This window comes from Xenopus laevis, chromosome 7L (assembly GCF_017654675.1).
Source record: "Xenopus laevis strain J_2021 chromosome 7L, Xenopus_laevis_v10.1, whole genome shotgun sequence".
NCBI classification, from domain to species: Eukaryota; Metazoa; Chordata; class Amphibia; order Anura; family Pipidae; genus Xenopus; species Xenopus laevis.
The window spans coordinates 137859176-137878940 of NC_054383.1; the positions used below are offsets into that span (position 1 = coordinate 137859176).

At 48.3% G+C, this 19765-nt stretch overlaps 1 protein-coding gene across 5 annotated transcripts; it reads right to left on the reverse strand.

The window, feature by feature from the left end:
- Window positions 1-4: 4 nt before the first annotated feature.
- On the reverse strand, window positions 5-19527 carry plekhm2.L (pleckstrin homology and RUN domain containing M2 L homeolog). Of its 5 annotated transcripts, none has more exons than XM_041569880.1 (20): window positions 19302-19527; window positions 12807-12913; window positions 11958-12067; window positions 11042-11141; window positions 10862-10949; window positions 10174-10354; window positions 9138-9197; window positions 7497-7908; window positions 6671-7351; window positions 5092-5161; window positions 4922-5012; window positions 4757-4821; window positions 4369-4457; window positions 4056-4188; window positions 3776-3987; window positions 3624-3689; window positions 3285-3444; window positions 2851-3030; window positions 2024-2140; window positions 5-1938 (listed from the first exon to the last, which is right to left on the reverse strand). In XM_041569880.1, the coding sequence occupies exons 1-20, from the start codon at window positions 19359-19361 to the stop codon at window positions 1804-1806; spliced, it is 3117 nt and encodes a 1038-aa protein (XP_041425814.1). In that variant the 5' UTR covers window positions 19362-19527; the 3' UTR covers window positions 5-1803. The 5 variants fall into 5 exon arrangements, with proteins under 5 accessions (XP_041425814.1, XP_041425813.1, XP_041425815.1 ...); XM_041569879.1 differs by having other exon boundaries at window positions 10168-10354; XM_041569881.1 differs by having other exon boundaries at window positions 3776-3966; window positions 10168-10354; window positions 19302-19525.
- Between the last annotated feature and the right edge of the window lie 238 nt (window positions 19528-19765).

Consider the following 19765-nt stretch of genomic DNA (forward strand, 5'->3'; position numbering starts at 1 on the left):
CATCTTCCAAAAACATTCTCATGTTAATTTATTTATATATATATATATATATATATATATATGAACACATGCCCAGTTCCTTGCAAATATCATTATTTACATTCATCAGGGACAGAGGGGGGGGCTAGTGGGGTACAGGGATGGGGGGGCAGCTACAAAGTCCTGCATGGGACCACTAACAGATACTGGGGCAGCCCCTCTAAATGTGGCTCATGCCCCCTGTAATATCAGTTCACGTGTGGGGGAAGGGCAAGATGTGCAGCCCTGGGCTAGTGACTAGTTATTGCCTCGTTATTAGGCAGCAGGCCCCCTAAACACAGGGATTTCCTATTGGAATGAAATTCCCTTTAATTTCCCATGTCATTTGCTCTGCGCTATTTTAGGAAAACAAACACAAGCCTTTCGGTTGCCAGGGAGTCTTTCCATAGCAAATGGCATTTTAAATTTCAGGCTGGAGAGAGAAATAACAGAAATGCAAATAATTAACGAAACAAAAACACACGTTTCCCAGATTAAACATGGTCACATGTGATATAGATTTATATATATTATGGGGAACCCTTCCATCCCCCCAAGGCACTGAAGGCCAGATGTACAAACCAAAATGCTGTAACCCCTCACTCACTGAAGCATCTGAGCAGCCAATAGCAGAACCTGATACTGAACAATCAATGAGAAATAGTCTGAGTCGTATCAACCAATCAGAACTCAGCTCTCCTGCATAGGAAATAAATGGTGGGTCTCCTGCTGTTAAAATGCATAGAGGCGCCACCTACTGGCAGAAAGACCTTATTGCCACTGAGAGGGAAATGCTTTTCCCAGTGAGACCCCAGAAATGTCCTGGTGCTGGAGAGCAAAGCTGAAATGGTTTTGCCTAGAAGGGGCGGGGCTATTTCCCCTGATGATCATTTTCTGAGCTGGGGAATTGCTAAAACTGCACAAAAGCCCCCAAAGTTACCATTTTACTCTAATTTTGGGAACATCAAAGGCACAATCCCTGGGCTGCGGGTCAGTGATACCTGCTTCTGTCTAGAGCCCCCCTCTCTCCACTACACACAGCAGAAACTCACCCACCCTATCTACCAAGGAATCTGCAGCTCCATGGCGCCCCCTAGTGTAGTTAAGTGTACAACAAGTAAAGAGAGGGTGCCATTGTGATATCACTCACTGGTAACGGGACCCATATTAACTGATGCACATTTTTAACCACCCCCTCCCTCTTTAAAGTGTCCATAAGAGTCTGTATTAGTGCAACAAGGAGGCTGTGTTATTGGGACAGTCCATTAGCAGAAGAGGGGAGATTGGAAGGGCCCAATGCAAGATAGTCACAAATTGACTTACTATATAGGAAAGCTTCAAGCAGAACCAGCATTTAACCCCCCCCCCCCCCCCCCAGGAGTGTCCCGGCCATTGCATTCATCACATCAGAAGTGGTTTTAACATCAATGGGCCAAACCAACCACTCACACCCCAGTTACCTCCATCCCAGAACTGTACCGTAAAGCTCCAGGTTAATAGAAGCAGCAGTGAGTATATATGCACATATACACAGCAGGCTCATAGAAATATACAGCTAACTCTATATATATATAAATGGGATTATAGGGTTGGTGCCCTGGAATCTGTACAACTCAACTCAAAGCATTCTCCCCCATTTCTATTGGAAAGTCTGTAAGCTCTGTGCTCCATTGCGCCCCCCACAGTCAGTTAGATATATTAGAGATAGAAATATTCCCGGGGCCGGAGCTTGACTGAGATGACTGGGGGGGGCTTGTGTTTTACATTTCAGTCCTGGGTGGGGGGTCAGCACCAGGGGTCACGAGCTGATCGTCCACGGCACAGACTGTCACTGCGTTGCCAAGCACTGTGGATAAGGGAGAGGGCGTCCTCACACTTTTTTAGGGTGTTGTCCTGCATAGGCTTGTGGGGGAGCTCCACCTGAAACAAACAGCGCACGTATGAGCCACCCCCCTTGTCACAGACACCCCCATATTATCACATATACACGTAAGTGCTCACTTACCTGGTACATAGACTTCCAGGCCCCTCTCAGCACCGACCCAAACCTCTCCAGCTCCTGCCGGCAGCTAAAGTACAGCACCCAGGGGGGCAAGAATCGGCTGCGATCCTGAGTGAACTCCTAGAGACAGAGGGTAACAGTGAGGGGGTAACTCAGAGACAGAGGGTAACAGTGAAGGGGTAACTCAGAGACAGAGGGTAACAGTGAGGGGGTAACTCAGAGACAGAGGGTAACAGTGAAGGGGTAACTCAGAGACAGAGGGTAACAGTGAGGGGGTAACTCAGAGACAGAGGGTAACAGTGAGGGGGTAACTCAGAGACAGAGGGTAACAGTGAAGGGGTAACTCAGAGACAGAGGGTAACAGTGAGGGGGTAACTCAGCGACAGAGGGTAACAGTGAGGGGGTAACTCAGAGACAGAGGGTAACAGTGAGGGGGTAACTCAGAGACAGAGGGTAACAGTGAAGGGGTAACTCAGAGACAGAGGGTAACAGTGAGGGGGTAACTCAGCAACAGAGGGTAACAGTGAAGGGGTAACTCAGAGACAGAGGGTAACAGTGAGGGGGTAACTCAGAGACAGAGGGTAACAGTGAAGGGGTAACTCAGAGACAGAGGGTAACAGTGAAGGGGTAACTCAGAGACAGAGGGTAACAGTGAGGGGGTAACTCAGCGACAGAGGGTAACAGTGAGGGGGTAACAGTGAGGGGGTAACAGTGAAGGGGTAACTCAGAGACAGAGGGTAACAGTGAAGGGGTAACTCAGAGACAGAGGGTAACAGTGAGGAGGTAACAGAGACAGAGGGAATGGATCAGCAGCTACATGTGCAACTCACCAGGACACAATATTCCTTCTCACGTTCTGTGCTCAGGGCAGAAATATCCAGCAGCTCCGCCTCCCCCAGGGCACGGAAGAAGCTGGTCTGACAGTCCTGGTGGCACATGATGACTTTATCCTGGGTCAGAACCAGGCAACAGGGCAGGCACTGAGAGGGGACACCCCCCTGAGGAATTACCTGATTGAGTAGTAAGTGGAAAAGATTTCGTCAAGTTGTGGTGATTGGCTGTGGGCTGCACAGCTCTGGGCTCTCATTGGTCAGACTTTGCTCGTAGGGCAGAGAGATAGAATTCTAGAATTGCCCAGAGATGGGGCAGAAAGAACAGCCCAAGTAGCAGACATTGAGCACAGAGACAAAGCAGCAGTGACAGGGAAACATTATAGATATGGACCAAAAAGCAATAGTGGGGGGGGGGGGGGCGGGGTACTTACCCCTTTGGAAACTGCCTGGCAAAGGTGCAGCATCCAGTCAGCCATATCCTCCTCCTTGTCTGCACTCAGCTCCAGGGAAGGCCGGTCAGTGAGGATGACCTGGAAAGAGTGTGGCCGATCGGTGGTGTTTGATCTCCGGCAGCCACCGCACTGCTCCCCCCTGCGCCCAAGAGCGAGAACCAGTAAGTCTGACCTTCCCACAGGCACAAACCATAACTCCCCTCAATCCCAGTAAGTCTGACCTTCCCATAAACACACACCCAGTAATGATGGCACCCAGGGAAGTAGGGGAAGGAGCAGAAGCAAGTTCATTATCTCCCATGATTAGAGATTCCTTACCCCATGTTGATGGAGAGCATGGGGATGACGTCGGTCCTGTCTGGGTACTGGTATAAGATGCCGTTACTGTGGGAGAGAGACACAGATAATGGAATCACTCGCTGGGCAGGAGACGGGCAGAACAGGCCCCAGACAGTGGGGAGAGTCTTTACCTTAATACCACGTAGCAGCTCTTCCAAGTCTCTCGGCCCAGGTACGAGGTGTTGGCCTTATAGTGCAGGACCCCTTCCTTAGACACAGTCTGATCTCTGGATGTGTAATGTGAACTGCTGGGTCCGGCTGCATCATCCAGGGGGTCTTCCCAGTGCACCAACCCATAGTACAGAGTCACTACCTCCGATGTCTGTACCAATATAAAACAAGCCTGAGCCCATAGGTAGTGATGTGATCCGCAGAGCTGCTGCATGTGTGACATTAACCCTATACACTCACCTCTCTCTTGAACTCCTGGGAGAGAAATTTAGCCAGCGCCAGCTTCTCCATTGTGGCATCAGTCAGAACGCCTGGATAGGGGGGCTCTCGGCATCCATTAATCATGGCTGAATTTAGTGCAGCCAGAAAGACACTGTCCAGAAAACAGAACATTACGGGTCAGGGGAAAATGTGAGGGGGACAGGTTTAGAATCACTTTTAGGGGTCACTATAGGACGGTCTTGGGGAGCAGAAAGATGGATTCTCAAACAACTTGCTTCTGTGCAACAGAGTGTTCCCCATCGTGAGACAACATCCACTGGCCCCAACTTACTCAGTTAGAGTCACGTCTGCGGTATCCACCATAAACTGCCGCCTCCTGTTTGTGCAAACGAGGGTAACGGCCTGCTGATCTATTCCAACCTAAAGCAAAAAGAGACAATCACTAAACAGTGAAGTTAAATAAAAACAAAGTGGATGACACCAAAACATGCCCCCCTAATTAATACAGAGGTGCTGATTGGATAGTAGACCCAGTTGGGGTGACAGTGACAGTCTTTAATGGTCTCCCTCTGTTCATAAATTCTACTAACTGCAGCAAACAGGCAAGTGACGCAAACCATGGATAGGACTGTCTGTTAAATGGGTTGTACTGGTCCTTTAATGCTCAGCCCAGGAACAAAAGATTTCGAGACACTGCAGCAAGATGGCCGCTCACTCACCGAGATGTAGTCCAATTCATTATAGGAAACTGCCTCTTCCACCATATATGGCTTATCGGCAGCACCTGCAGGACAAAGTCATAATTAGGCCAAACCCATCAGCCAATCAGGAGGAAGAATCATTAGGAGGGAGGCAGAGGGAAGAGAGAAGGAGAGAGGCGCCACCTTTTCTCAGTAAGTAGATGTAACAGTCGGTCAGTAGCACATACAGCAGCTGAACGTCCCCCTCCATGTGCCCCGTGCTCATCCGGAACATCTGGGAAACGAGACAAAAATGGATCTCTTGTATCAGCAGACTAAATCAGACACACCCTTCCCATGGGACCACCGCTCACCTTAAATAACTGCTCCTCATTTTCTCTGTACACGTGGATCATTAGTAACAGCAGCAGGTTATTATCCACCCTGCAAGGGGAGAATGTGCAAAATAAGAATACAAGTGGCATTTATACTGAGCCCATTTGTATTAGTAGCAAAAATCTCCAAAGGAATTACCCAGGTACAGAGCTCTGATTCTCTGTACTTCCTGCTCCTGGGCTGTTCTCTTTCCCATGGTCAGACAGGAACCTCCCCCTGGGTAAGTGAATCCAATCTCCCCCAGTACTTACCCAGGTACAGAGCTCTGATTCTCTGTACTTCCTGCTCCTGGGCTGTTCTCTTTCCCATGGTCAGACAGGAACCTCCCCCTGGGTAAGTGAATCCAATCTCCCCCAGTACTTACCCAGGTACAGAGCTCTGATTCTCTGTACTTCCTGCTCCTGGGCTGTTCTCTTTCCCATGGTCAGACAGGAACCTCCCCCTGGGTAAGTGAATCCAATCTCCCCCAGTACTTACCCAGGTACAGAGCTCTGATTCTCTGTACTTCCTGCTCCTGGGCTGTTCTCTTTCCCATGGTCAGACAGGAACCTCCCCCTGGGTAAGTGAATCCAATCTCCCCCAGTACTTACCCAGGTACAGAGCTCTGATTCTCTGTACTTCCTGCTCCTGGGCTGTTCTCTTTCCCATGGTCAGACAGGAACCTCCCCCTGGGTAAGTGAATCCAATCTCCCCCCAGTACTTACCCAGGTACAGAGCTCTGATTCTCTGTACTTCCTGCTCCTGGGCTGTTCTCTTTCCCATGGTCAGACAGGAACCTCCCCCTGGGTAAGTGAATCCAATCTCCCCCAGTACTTACCCAGGTACAGAGCTCTGATTCTCTGTACTTCCTGCTCCTGGGCTGTTCTCTTTCCCATGGTCAGACAGGAACCTCCCCCTGGGTAAGTGAATCCAATCTCCCCCAGTACTTGCCCAGGCACAGAGCTCTGATTCTCTGTACTTCCTGCTCCTGGGCTGTTCTCTTTCCCATGGTCAGACAGGAACCTCCCCCTGGGTAAGTGAATCCAATCTCCCCCAGTACTTATTCAGGTACAGAGCTCTGATTCTCTGTACTTCCTGCTCCTGGGCTGTTCTCTTTCCCATGGTCAGACAGGAACCTCCCCCTGGGTAAGTGAATCTCCCCCAGTACTTACCAAGGTACAGAGCTCTGATTCTCTGTACTTCCTGCTCCTGGGCTGTTCTCTTTCCCATGGGCAGGCAGAGGGTTTGGCTTAGTCTCAGCTGAAAAAGCTAAGGTTCTCCCATTGCATTAACTGCAACCAGTATTATGCAGTTAAATAAAGCAAAATCTGTAGGGCCAAAGCTCTTGAATTGCAAATGAAAACCAAGGCAATGGGAAACATCCCAGTTATCTTTTTCAGAATGGTTTAAGCCCCAGTACCTGATAAAACCCATTCACAAGGCAATTGAACCCAAGCTGCTTCCATACAGTTATCAGAATTCAGGGATGCTGGTTAGTAGGTGGGTAGGGCTGAAAGGTCTAATAAAGCTGCACAAGTTGCCACCACTGCTCATGATCACATGATTCCTGCCAATTACCTGAACTCGCAGGGGTGGGGCGATTCTGATGGACTTCCTTGTCCCTCATCTACTCCAGAGTCTTCAGCAATGCTCAGTGCTGGGCTCTTCTTGCCCCTGTTGGGGGCAGTTAATAAAGTTTCCTCTATGTGGGCCTCTAGGGCTCCTTTAGTCTCTACCTCTCCTCTGCCTTCCATTTGTCCAACATCTTCAGAGCCACTAGGAACATGTGCTGATTGGCCCTGGCCTGGAGAGTCATTGTGGCCACCACCTGTTGCAGCAGCGTTTGGACTCTCTGGGGTAAAGTAGTAGAAGTCCATGGGATCCTGAATCCCCTGGCCAATGTTTTGACCTTGGAGGTCACCGGAGGTCTCCCCCGGAGAACAGGTCCGAAAGGACTGGTCCGTGGGCTCAGGATGAACGTTCCAGGCCTGGTGGTCTAGTTGCCCATTCAACTTGTCTATGAGCTCACTCAGCGGCTGCCCAACCTGCTCCATGGAGGTGTCCTGCATCTTGGGGAGTCGGATATCCGTCTCGAGAAGGTCACTTGGTTTCTCTTCAGTTGCCCCATGACAAGAGGCTGAAACATTCTCTTGCTCGGGGACTGGGTCATGGGGTTCTAAGGTACCGGGGTGAGGGTGCTGGGTTCCATCTTCTGAACGACCCCTACGGCGCTTACCAGTTCGCTTCTTCTTTACCAGCCTATGAGAAAGGGGAGGGTCCATCAAAGGTCTTTATTGTCCAATAGAAACACTGTATAGAAAGCCTGTAAGTATGACCTACACCCAAACCCAACGTATATCAGATGAACCCACTAAAAATATGTAATTCTGGCCTTGGCACTGACCTGATGACCTCCAGCTCAGAGCTGTTATCGGGGTACTGGGTGTAACTGGAGGTGGAGTCCACCCTGTGGCTGGCGCTGTGTATGGGTGTTGATTCTGAAGTGGACAGTCCATCGGCTATATCCTGGGTGCTAATATCGGTGCTGTCCGAGTGGGGCTCCACCATCCTGGCCGCCTGGTTATAGGACAACGTTGTGTCCAAGGAAGTCACATCCAGCTCCGAATCCTGAGTGTTGGGTTCACTTGTGTCCGGAGTGTCAGCTGTTGTGCCGGGCCCCGAGGTGACGTCGGAAGAGGACAGGTCCTGGGTGAACGGGTTGTACCTCTCTTTCGGGGTCTTCCCGTGGGGTTTGTAGCCATTGTGCAAAAGGGCCGCCGGCCGGGGAAAGCTCGTCCCATCATGCACTTCTCCATCTGTTAGAGGAGAAAGTAAGAGAGTCAAGTGGGTGTGGGAGGGGCAGATCTATCCGGCACAAAGTGTCCCCGGAAACCATTGTGCAAATTAGAGATTGGAGGGTTGGGGTAACTGCACTGATACCCACAGACTCACCCCTGTCCCTTTTCTTCCCTTTAAGTCTTAAAGGGCCACTACTTCCCTTTTCTATTGGGCCAATCCCTTTACCCAAAGGGAAAACAGATTTACGTTTTATTAATTTCTCCCCATGTTATTAGGTTATTACCTGCTCCCATTACAAAAAAAACAAAAGGGCGTGTGGCTTAGCAAAGGGGCGTGGCCAGCAAAATATATTACTGGGAATAGTCACAATGGAAATGGGACCACCTTGTACAGATAAGGGATGAGCTAAAATATTGTACCTTACCAAAACACCTCTTCGTATACAATGGTAGATAGGATACCTGCCCAGCCCGGGCACCGGACCCTCACACAGACACACACACACACGGACACACACACACATGGACACACGGACGCACACACACACACGGACACACACACACACGGACGCACACACACACGGACACACACACACATGGACACACGGACGCACACACACACGGACACACACACACACGGACGCACACACACACGGACGCACACACACAAACACACATCAGTCCCATGCAGCGAGTGAGGGGCACATGCACGGCAACCCAGTTAGTTGGTCATTAGTTGGTAGTAATTGGCTCAGAACATTAGTAGCCCCTCCATGCCCCGCACCCCTGGGTTACACACACATTTAGTTTGTTATAAAGACATTTTCAGCCTCTCTCAGTAACTCCAGGCACCAAGGGCTGATCCACCAACCAACCACAGGAAAGGCCCCACCAGCCTGTTTTGTATCAGCTGTGCAGATCCTACAGCGGGCAGCAGAGGGCGAGGTAGAGTAGCAGAACGGGGGGGGGGAAAACGTTAATTTAGGGGGAATCTAGAGAAGGGAAAGAGGCACCACAGAGCGGGTACTTTATATGGGCAAAGTAATACAGAGGGGATCAGGCAGGGGAAACACAGAGGAGAGAGAGATAGGACAGGCTGAAGGTGGGCACAGGAGATGTGCCAGGGGGGCAATTATACTAAAAAAGTGGCATGGAGCAGAAGGCTGAGGTGGGGCACACACTCAGGAGAAGGCAGAGGTGGGGGGCACACACAGGCAGTTAGAGAGAAAATGACGGATGGTTCCCACCTTCCCAGTCTGCACTGGGCACGGACGGCACTGCAGGGTAAACATCTCCAAAATCATAATCTAGAGACCAGGGATAAAAGAGCGGGTTAGAGACAGGGGGAGTGATGCCCAATACAGTAACTGCGGTACCAATTGTTTTTTGGGGTCTGACATTAAAGGAGAACTAAACCCTAGAAATGAATGTGGCTAAAAATGTCCTATTTTATATAGTGAACTTATTGCAGGAGGCTAAAGTTTGAGCTTGTCAATAGCAGCAATGATCCAGGACTTCAAACTTGTCACAGGGGGTCACCATCTTGGAAAGTGTCTGTGACACTCACATGCTCAGTGGGCTCTGATTGGCTGTTGAGAAGCTAAGCTTAGGGCTCGTCACTAATTATCCAGCAGAAAATGAGCTTCCCTGGCTGTAATATAAGCTGATGCTACAGGTTTGCTGATTATTCAATTCTGATGCTAATTGCACTGGTTTCTGTGCTGCCATGTAGTAATTATGTGTATTAATTACTAATCAGCCTTATATTGTGACATTTCTATTCTATGTGTACTGTATATTGTGAGTGGCTCCCTAAGCTCAGTAAGTGACAGCAGCACAGAGCATGTGAATCAGTGAATCAGCAGAAAAGAAGATGGGAGCTACTGGGGCATCTTTGGAGACACAGATCTTTACTGCTAAAGGGCTGTGGTTGCCTTGGGCTGGTACACAAGCACAAAACATCATGTACAACATTTTTACCTACTTCTTTAGTTAGGCTTTAGTTCTCCTTCAAATGATCATTAGTGCTTGAGGGGAGCAATAGAGGCAGATAATGCTTGGGGGAGGGACATAAAGGGGCACATGGAGTTTCTGAGCTTTTCCAACAGGGTTTTGGTCTGTGGGGCAGCGGAGAGACATAAAGGCAAAGTACACGCCACTGGAATCTTAGGGTACTCCTTACATGTGCCAAGTAAATACAGACCAAGGAATCGGTGCCTTGGCATATCTGCATTTTATTCCCACAGAATTACAGACATTTCTGACCCAAATTAGTACCCTCACTAGATGGCGCGATGGCGCTGTCGTCCCACTCCAGGTTGGTAGAATTTATGGAGTTGAAAGAGTTAAGGGACAAGCTGTCGGACCCATGGACGGAATGTCGAAGCCGATCCTCGAAATCCAGAAGGTGCTGGGGCTTGTAATACTCGGGCATGTAAGGGGCCAGGTCCAGATACGGCACATCCTGCAGCAACGGGGAGGGAAAGAAACCAGGTTCAAGCACTAAATCTGGGTCTGTTGTAGAACTGCACCAAATGCCAACGAGAGTGTACAAATTCAGCTCCAATGCCATCAATGGGCACACTGATCAGCTGGCAGTTTGGCTAATTTTGCCTGACCGTCTGGGTGGCAGTTGCTTGACAAACAGAACAATGTCACATGGTCAATCCTGTGTAATGGCAGATCTGTCCTGTCCGACTGGTCAAAGAACCCAAATGTCGCCCCATGTATAACCACCTTATGACAGTCAGTCACGTGGAGTCACATGACCTTTCCAGACCTATCAGGAGATTCGGCAGCACAATGAAGCCCCTGCTGGGCCAGCTCAGAGCAGCCTGTTTATTCTGCAGATATCACACCTCCCTCCCATTAAAGGTAAATAGAAGAAGACTGCAGGGAGTTGGCTGACAGCGCCAGCTGATTATAAAGTGCCCGCTGGTTACATCACTTATTTACTGACTTATTTACTCACCATCTCCAGCTCAAAGCGAATGAACTCCAGGCCCGACACCAGCGTGAGAAAGAGGGTCAGATGGTCGTGGCTGCAGACTAAAGCGTTCCTAGGAACAGGGAGAAGAATGAGGGGGTGATCTGAAAGTAAATGAGGGTTACCACCCCTGCTGAAAGGAGGGAAAATGTCTCCACTACTCACTTGTAGTAATATTTCTGCAGCAAACTTTGGTTCTCTTGGAATAATCGCAGGTAACTCTCCAGCGAGTTCTCATTAAGGGCCAAGTAGAGCCACGCGCGACCTGCCAGAGTGACACAGAGTATCACCGACACACATACTCACGGCACATGCTTTCTTCTTAAAGGGGTTGTTTACCTTTAAATTAACTTTTGGTATGATGTAGAGAGAGAAATTCTAAAACAATTTGCAAATGGTTTTTATTTTTTATTATTTGTGTTTTGAGTTATTTAGCTTTTTATTCAGTGGTTCTCCAGTTTTTAATTTCAGCCATCTGGTTGCTAGGGTCCAAATTCCCCTAGCAACCATGCACTGATTTGAATAAGAGACTGGAATAGGAGTAGGAGAGGCCTGAATAGAAAGACGAGTTATAAAAAGTAGCAACAACAATAAATGTGCAGCCTTACAGCGCATCTGTTTGTAGATGGGGTCGGTGACCCCCATTTGAAAGCTGGAAAGAGTTAGAATAAAATGGCAAATAATTAAATAACTACAAAAAATAATGAAGGCCAATTGAAAAATTGATTAGGATTAACCATTCTATAACAAACTAAAAGTTAACTTAAAGGTGAACCACCCCTTTAAAGGGATACAGCCAACTAGGTCCACCTGCTGAATTCCCGGGCCCCATAAAATTAAATTAGCCCCTCCCCATAACCAGTACAACGGGACCCAGATCCTTGGGAGATATTTACAAAGCAAGTAAAAGTCGACACTACGGTCAAAGTATCAAAGTGTAAAGGCCCTTCCAGGCTACACTGCGAGGTGCAGGACCATACGATCTGCTGTATATTTGCATTTATTAATATGGATGGGAGCTGCCATGTTGTTTCCCTTGCTGCATTATTAGGGTTCAGTTTATACCCAAGCTGTTACTCACTGCGCCCCAGGAGGGTGGCCACATGCTGCTGATCCTCAATCTGTTTCACGGCCTCTCTGCGGGTGAAATGCACAACCAGCACCCAATATCCTGACGCGATGTCCTGCAGCCTGGGGGTACCGGGAGACAGAGAGTCACACACACTGGCTGTAACCATGGAAACCAGGGACTATAACAGGCCATAATACCCCACAGGTACCACGAGAAGGGGCCACGTACCAAAGGGCTTCCAACAAAGCTGGAAGTTGTTAAAGAGCCACTCCATTGGTTATTATAGTCACATGATAAAGACTGGATTAGAATGAGGCAGTGACTGAGGGGACAGCACAGGGGCATAAAACTGTGCATTTAGCATTAATTGCCCCAAGCCCGTGATGCACCAGCAATACTGAGCCCCAAGAACCTCCCAGGACCAGAAAACAGCACACGTGTAAAGCTCCATATGAGCGACCCCACGGATGCAGCGCTACAGAACATGTAGGTGCTTAAACGGGTTGTTCACTTTTAAATTAACTGTTAGTATGATGTAGGGATTGATATTCTGAGACAATTTGCAATTGGTTTTAATTTTTTATTATTTGTGGTTTTTGACTAATTTAGCTTTTTATTCAGCAGCTCTCCAGTTTGCAATTTCAGCCACCTGGTTGCTAAGATCCAAATTCCCCTAGCAACCAAGCACTGATTTAAATAAGAGACTGGAATATGAATAGGAGAGGCCTGAATATAAATATTAAAAAAAAGAAGACCAATTGAGAAGTTGCTTAGAATTGACCATTCTATAACATACAAAAAGTTAACTTAAAGGGGAAGCACCCTTGTGTTGCCACGACAGCACCGCGTGCCACTCACCCGTACAGAAGCGCATGGTCCAGATGCTCGCACAGTCTCTGCAGGACGCGGTCGTGGTTACGGATTGCCGGCGTCTCATCTTCACACGCAGCAAAGTAGCTCTGTAACTGCACCGGGGGGAACAAAAATAGGAGCAGGCTTTTATATGGGTATATTTGTATAATGGTATACTGGTTAGGACCACAGCAGCTAGGCACATTATTTCTGTATGTCCCCTTTAAAGGAGAACAAAACCCTAAAAATGAATGTGGCTAAAAATGTCCTATTTTCTATAGTGAACTTATTGCAGGAGGCTAAAGTTTGAGCTTGTCAATAGCAGCAATGATCCAGGACTTCAAACTTGTCACAGGGGGTCACCATCTTGGAAAGTGTCTGTGACACTCACATGCTCAGTGGGCTCTGATTGGCTGTTGAGAAGCTAAGCTTAGGGCTCGTCACTAATTATCCAGCAGAAAATGAGCTTCCCTGGCTGTAATATAAGCTGATGCTACAGGTTTGCTGATTATTCAATTCTGATGCTAATTGCACTGGTTTCTGTGCTGCCATGTAGTAATTATGTGTATTAATTACTAATCATTCTATGTGTACTGTATATTGTGAGTGGCTCCCTAAGCTCAGTAAGTGACAGCAGCACAGAGCATGTGAATCAGTGAATCAGCAGAAAAGAAGATGGGGAGCTACTGGGGCATCTTTGGAGAGACAGATCTTTACTGCTAAAGGGCTGTGGTTGCCTTGGGCTGGTACAGAAGCACAAAACATCATGTACAACATTTCTACCTACTTCTTTAGTTAGGCTTTAGTTCTCCTTTAAACACAATGGTGAGATCATTGGCACACGCATCACTTTATAAAGGACTGAGCGAAACTGACGTTTGGTCACACAACAGCCCCAAAAAGGGGAACATCTCCTTATACTCGCGCTTTCTATACTTGCTTTTGTGGTCATGTGATCACACGTGGTGGGGGGGGGTGGCATTAGCAACTGGGGACATGTATTAGGGGCCCCCACCCCTGGGAGTCACATTCCAGCCAAAGGCCCTTTATCTGAACACTTAGAGAAGGATTGACCAGATTAACCCTATAGGGACAGTCAGGACCCAGAGGGTTAAACAAACACTGCTTTATTCCTCCTCTCCCTCCCCATTCCTTTACATTATGGATCTGATCCAATATATGAAAAATGTCTCCCTGTCACATCAGAACCAATAGCAGCAACTCACCATCAAGTATCCCTATGTATCAAATACAGGGGAGAGGGATGGGGTCCAGGCTTGGGTGTGATTTGGGGGTATATTGTGGCAGCCTTTCAGCTGGTGGTAGCCATCAATCCAACCAGTGAGCCAACTGGCCAGATAGCAGGTGGGCTGCTCAGTATACTGCCACTTTAAAGGGGTTTACTTTTAGTATGTTATAGAATGGCTAATTCTAAGCAACTTTTCAATTGGTCTTCATTATCTATTTTTTAATAATTTTTCTCCTTCTTCTGACTCTTTCCAGCTTTCAAATGTGGGTCATTGACCCCATCTAAAAAACAAATGTTCTGTAAGGCTACAAATATATTGTCATTGGTAATTTTTATTCCTCATCTTTCTATTCAGTCCCTGTCCTATTCATATTCCAGTCTCTTATTCAAATCAATGCATGGTTGCTAGGGTAACTAGGACCCTAGCAACCAGATGCCTGAAACTGCAAACTGGAGAGCTGCTGAATAAAAGGCTAAATAAGTCAAAAACCACAAATGATAAAAAATTAAAACCAATTGCAAATTGTCTCAGAATATCCCTCTCTACATCATACTAACAGTTCATTTAAAGGTAAACAACTCCTTTAACTGTTCGGGGACAGTCACACAAGGGGCCTCCACACTGGAAATCATTGCCTGGTCCTACCTGGTCCCCACCTTGCCCAAATAACACACATTGACCCCTATATTACTCTGCAACACTCCATCCCTCACCCCCAACAACCATGTGAGGGTCCCAGGGTCACCATCCCCCAAATTGCTCTCTAGGGCTATTGCCCCCCCCCCCAATTACTAGGGTGGGTACTGTATATTGCCAAAAGGAGGGTAAGTGCCAAGACCCAAGTGGAAGATTAGGAAGGAAACGCCTAGCTACAAATGTTCATTCATAAAGAATTTGGGCAGATCCCTGCATAGAGCAGAGCAGGTTTGGGCCGAGCAGCTGGCGAATGAGACGAGCGAATGAGACGAGCGAATGAGACGAGCGAATGAGACGGGTTCAGCTGGTTTTGGCCCCAGTCAATAACCCCATGTCACTCGGCAGAACCAGCCCATCGGAGGGAATGGGCCCCGGGGAGCACGCGGAGTTAATAACTACTATTATCCCATCAATCACAGACAAAGCATTTTACCTGCATGGAATTATTTCTGCCACAGCAGTCTGGGGAGGAGGGGCCTGCAAAGCAACCAATGAAATCACATTGCTATGTCTGGCTTTCACTCACTGCTGGGAAATTAAATCTGTGGTATGAGACAGCTCCTATACCTCCGAGCAGCACAAAGAGCAAAGTCAAGAAATGAAACAAGATTACTTTACTTGGTCTTGTAACCCATAGCAACAAACCAGCAGTTTCCCTTACACTGGGTGCCAGAACAAAAAATCTGATTGGTTGCGTCTCACCAGGTCCCCAGTTTATCCTCACTGAGTGTAAACAAGTGGCCAATGGTCTCCCTGCAGGACACAAGGGCGGAGCTTCATGACACCCAATAGTACGCTGGGTGTGTGGTTTCAGCATAATGGGGCATAACTAGGGTAAATTGGAAGAGTGAACATGGGTGCATGGGGGGGGGGGCACAGGTGACCAAATGATTAAAAATGAGGGCCCCATGGGGGAGGCTGACTTGCTAGTATGGGACCCGTTATCCCTGATGGAGCCCTGGATAATCGGCTAATAACCTATTCTGATCAGTTGGTGCTGAATCTGTACAAACCATACATGACTCCAATTACATCCTCGAAAAACTGCACTGCTGCAAAGGATCCCAAGACTACTGGAAGCAGCTCTTTCAGTTTCTGTCCCTAATAGACAAACGTCAGCGCCTTTGCTCAGGCTCTCCATGAATCAGACCCAGAGTGTCTATTGCAGCAACAAACAGAATTACAGACACTGCACAAAACCATTTCCGGAATTCTGAATATGTACAGATACAGGACTGGGACCTGAATATCAATATTAAAGGGGAACTCTACCCAAAAACTGTTTCTTTTTCTTTGCATAATGACAGAACATTTCTTTTTAAGCAACTTCCCAATATCCATTCATTCCTCATTTTCACTGGGTTTATAGTTCTGTGTAACTGTCATTGTGTCTGTCCCTTTCTCTTCTCTGCTGCTTCTGACTCCTGATACAACTTCCCAATATCCATTCATTCCTCATTCTCTGCACTGCTGCTTCTGACTCCTGATACAACTTCCCAATATCCATTCATTCCTCATTCTCACTGGGTTTATAGTTCTGTGTAACTGTCATTGTGTCTGTCCCTTTCTCTGCACTGCTGCTTCTGACTCCTGATCCAACTTCCCAATATCCATTCATTCCTCATTCTCTGCACTGCTGCCTCTGACTCCTGATACAACTTCCCAATATCCATTCATACCTCAGTCTCACTGCGTTTATAGTTCTGTGTGTAACTGTCATTGTGTCTGTCCCTTTCTCTTCTCTGCACTGCTGCCTCTGACTCCTGATACAACTTCCCAATATCTATTCATTCCTCATTCTCACTGGGTTTATAGTTCTGTGTAACTGTCATTGTGTCTGTCCCTTTCTCTGCACTGCTGCCTCTGACTCCTGATACAACTTCCCAATATCCATTCATTCCTCATTCTCACTGGGTTTATAGTTCTGTGTAACTGTCATTGTGTCTGTCCCTTTCTCTGCACTGCTGCTTCTGACTCCTGATACAACTTCCCAATATCCATTCATTCCTCATTCTCACTGGGTTTATAGTTCTGTGTAACTGTCATTGTGTCTGTCCCTTTCTCTTCTCTGCACTGCTGCTTCTGACTCCTGATACAACTTCCCAATATCCATTCATTCCTCATTCTCACTGGGGTTTATAGTTCTGTGTAACTGTCATTGTGTCTGTCCCTTTCTCTGCACTGCTGCCTCTGACTCCTGATACAACTTCCCAATATCCATTCATTCCTCATTCTCACTGGGTTTATAGTTCTGTGTAACTGTCATTGTGTCTGTCCCTTTCTCTGCACTGCTGCCTCTGACTCCTGATACAACTTCCCAATATCCATTCATTCCTCATTCTCACTGGGTTTATAGTTCTGTGTAACTGTCATTGTGTCTGTCCCTTTCTCTTCTCTGCACTGCTGCCTCTGACTCCTGATACAACTTCCCAATATCTATTCATTCCTCATTCTCACTGGGTTTATAGTTCTGTGTAACTGTCATTGTGTCTGTCCCTTTCTCTGCACTGCTGCTTCTGACTCCTGATACAACTTCCCAATATCCATTCATTCCTCATTCTCACTGGGTTTATAGTTCTGTGTAACTGTCATTGTGTCTGTCCCTTTCTCTTCTCTGCACTGCTGCCTCTGACTCCTGATACAACTTCCCAATATCCATTCATTCCTCATTCTCTGCACTGCTGCCTCTGACTCCTGATACAACTTCCCAATATCCATTCATTCCTCATTCTCACTGGGTTTATAGTTCTGTGTAACTGTCATTGTGTCTGTCCCTTTCTCTGCACTGCTGCTTCTGACTCCTGATACAACTTCCCAATATCCATTCATTCCTCATTCTCACTGGGTTTATAGTTCTGTGTAACTGTCATTGTGTCTGTCCCTTTCTCTGCACTGCTGCTTCTGACTCCTGATCCAACTTCCCAATATCCATTCATTCCTCATTCTCTGCACTGCTGCCTCTGACTCCTGATACAACTTCCCAATATCCATTCATACCTCAGTCTCACTGCGTTTATAGTTCTGTGTGTAACTGTCTTTGGTATTGAAAGCAGTGTGTGTGTCTGTCTGGTTACATTCTGTGCACTGCTGCTTCTGACTCCTGAAACAATATAGCATAAGCCGGCTGCCCTACAGGAGGCCTGACCTCTGACACACTGTTTGAAGAGTACAGCACTGGGGGATGAGAATACTGTATATTTCAGTGGGAGAAGGACAGAGCAATTTCAGAGAGGGGGGATAACAGTAAGATTCTCTTAAAGAGCAGTTGCAGAGTTAGACGTGAAGCAGTGGGGGGCAGAACGTGGGTATTGGGGAGACACAGGGGTCAGTGCCGACAGTTGGAGAAAAGCTCAGACAATTCCTCAGCTGAGACAGTAGTGACAATGACAAGCTCAGAATGGGACAATTCACATGCTATGACCCTAGACCCCAGCTCTTCGCCTCTTATCCTGCCCTCTGAACCCCAACTCCTGCCCCTCTACTCTTTTTCTAACCCAATTTTTCCCTCTCTCTTTCTTGTCTCTGAACCCCAACTCTACCCACTCTCTTCTCCTCCCCTGAACCCCAACTCTTGCCACTCTCTTCTCCTCCCCTGAACCCCAACTCTTCCCCCTCTCTTCCCCTGAACCCCAACTCTTGCCACTCTCTTCTCCTCCCCTGAACCCCAACTCTTCCCCCTCTCTTTCCCTGAACCCCAACTCTTGCCACTCTCTTCTCCTCCCCTGAACCCCAACTCTTGCCACTCTTCTCCTCCCCTGAACCCCAACTCTTGCCACTCTCTTCTCCTCCCCTGAACCCCAACTCTTCCCCCTCTCTTTCCCTGAACCCCAACTCTTGCCACTCTCTTCTCCTCCCCTGAACCAGAACTCTTGCCACTCTCTTCTCCTCCCCTGAACCCCAACTCTTCCCCCTCTCTTTCCCTGAACCCCAACTCTTGCCACTCTCTTCTCCTCCCCTGAACCCCAACTCTTGCCACTCTCTTCTCCTCCCCTGAACCCCAACTCTTGCCACTCTCTTCTCCTCCCCTGAACCCCAACTCTTGCCACTCTCTTCTCCTGCCCTGAACCCCAACTCTTGCCACTCTATTCTCCTCCCCTGAACCCCAACTCTTCCCCCTCTTCTCCTCCCCTGAACCCCAACTCTTCCCACTCTCTTCTCCTCCCCTGAACCCCAACTCTTGCCAATCTCTTCTCCCCTGAACCCCAACTCTTATCCCTCTTCTCCTCCCCTGAACCCCAACTCTTCCCCCTTTGCTCCTCCCCTGAACCCCAACTCTTATCCCTCTTCTCCTCCTCCCCTGAACCCCAACTCTTCCCACTCTCTGCTCCTCCCCTGTACCCCAAATCTTGCCCCTGTGCTCCTCCCCCACACACAGCAGATCGAGTGAAATGAGTGTCAGACAATGAGCCCGGAGGTTCCTCCTGTGACCCCAGATCAGGTGTCAGAGCAGCTGAGCGGTGACCCCCATGTCTGTGCAGTTTGTCTGCAGCTCCAGTTGCTCCCCTGCCCCCACACTCAGCCCGTGCCCAGCAGATTCTCCCCATTAATCCGGTACCTTTTTGACGGAGAGAGAAATGTTCTCCAGGATCCGATCCTTCACCTCCCGGGGATCCATGAGCCGCTACAGCGGAACATCCCAGTCCGGCCCGGGTCTCCGAGCAGGGCGGCTCCAGTAGCTCCCGGGACAGCCGGCCGCACAAACACTGCCAGTCATGTGAGACACCGAGGAGGCGCCTGGGAACGGGACACATCCAATGGCAGACTGGAGGCGGGACAGAGCTACCGGCACCACCAATCAGCGTTCGGGGTGGGGTTTTCATCTGACAGCGAAAAGGAGGAATTCTAAAAACACAGTCAAGATGCCAATCAGGAATGGAGGCGGAGTTACGTGTGAACAGTGTGAATCACAGGCTGAGGGCGGGGTATTGCAAACTGTACCAACCAACCGTGTTCTAGAAAAGCTAAAGCATCCCTCCAATCAGAGCGCTAAGTGAGGCATTACATAGTTAGGGGCGGATC

Excerpts from the sequence above, each read along its gene's own strand:
- plekhm2.L (XM_041569879.1), bottom strand. The coding sequence starts at position 19,361 with ATGGATCCCCGGGAGGTGAAGGATCGGATCCTGGAGAACATTTCTCTC. Across the intron at positions 3,031-3,284 it reads GCCAGGCAGTTTCCAAAGGG|GTAATTCCTCAGGGGGGTGT; the intron begins GTAAGTACCCCG and ends CTACTCAATCAG. Across the intron at positions 2,141-2,850 it reads AGAAGGAATATTGTGTCCTG|GAGTTCACTCAGGATCGCAG; the intron begins GTGAGTTGCACA and ends CTCTGTCTCTAG.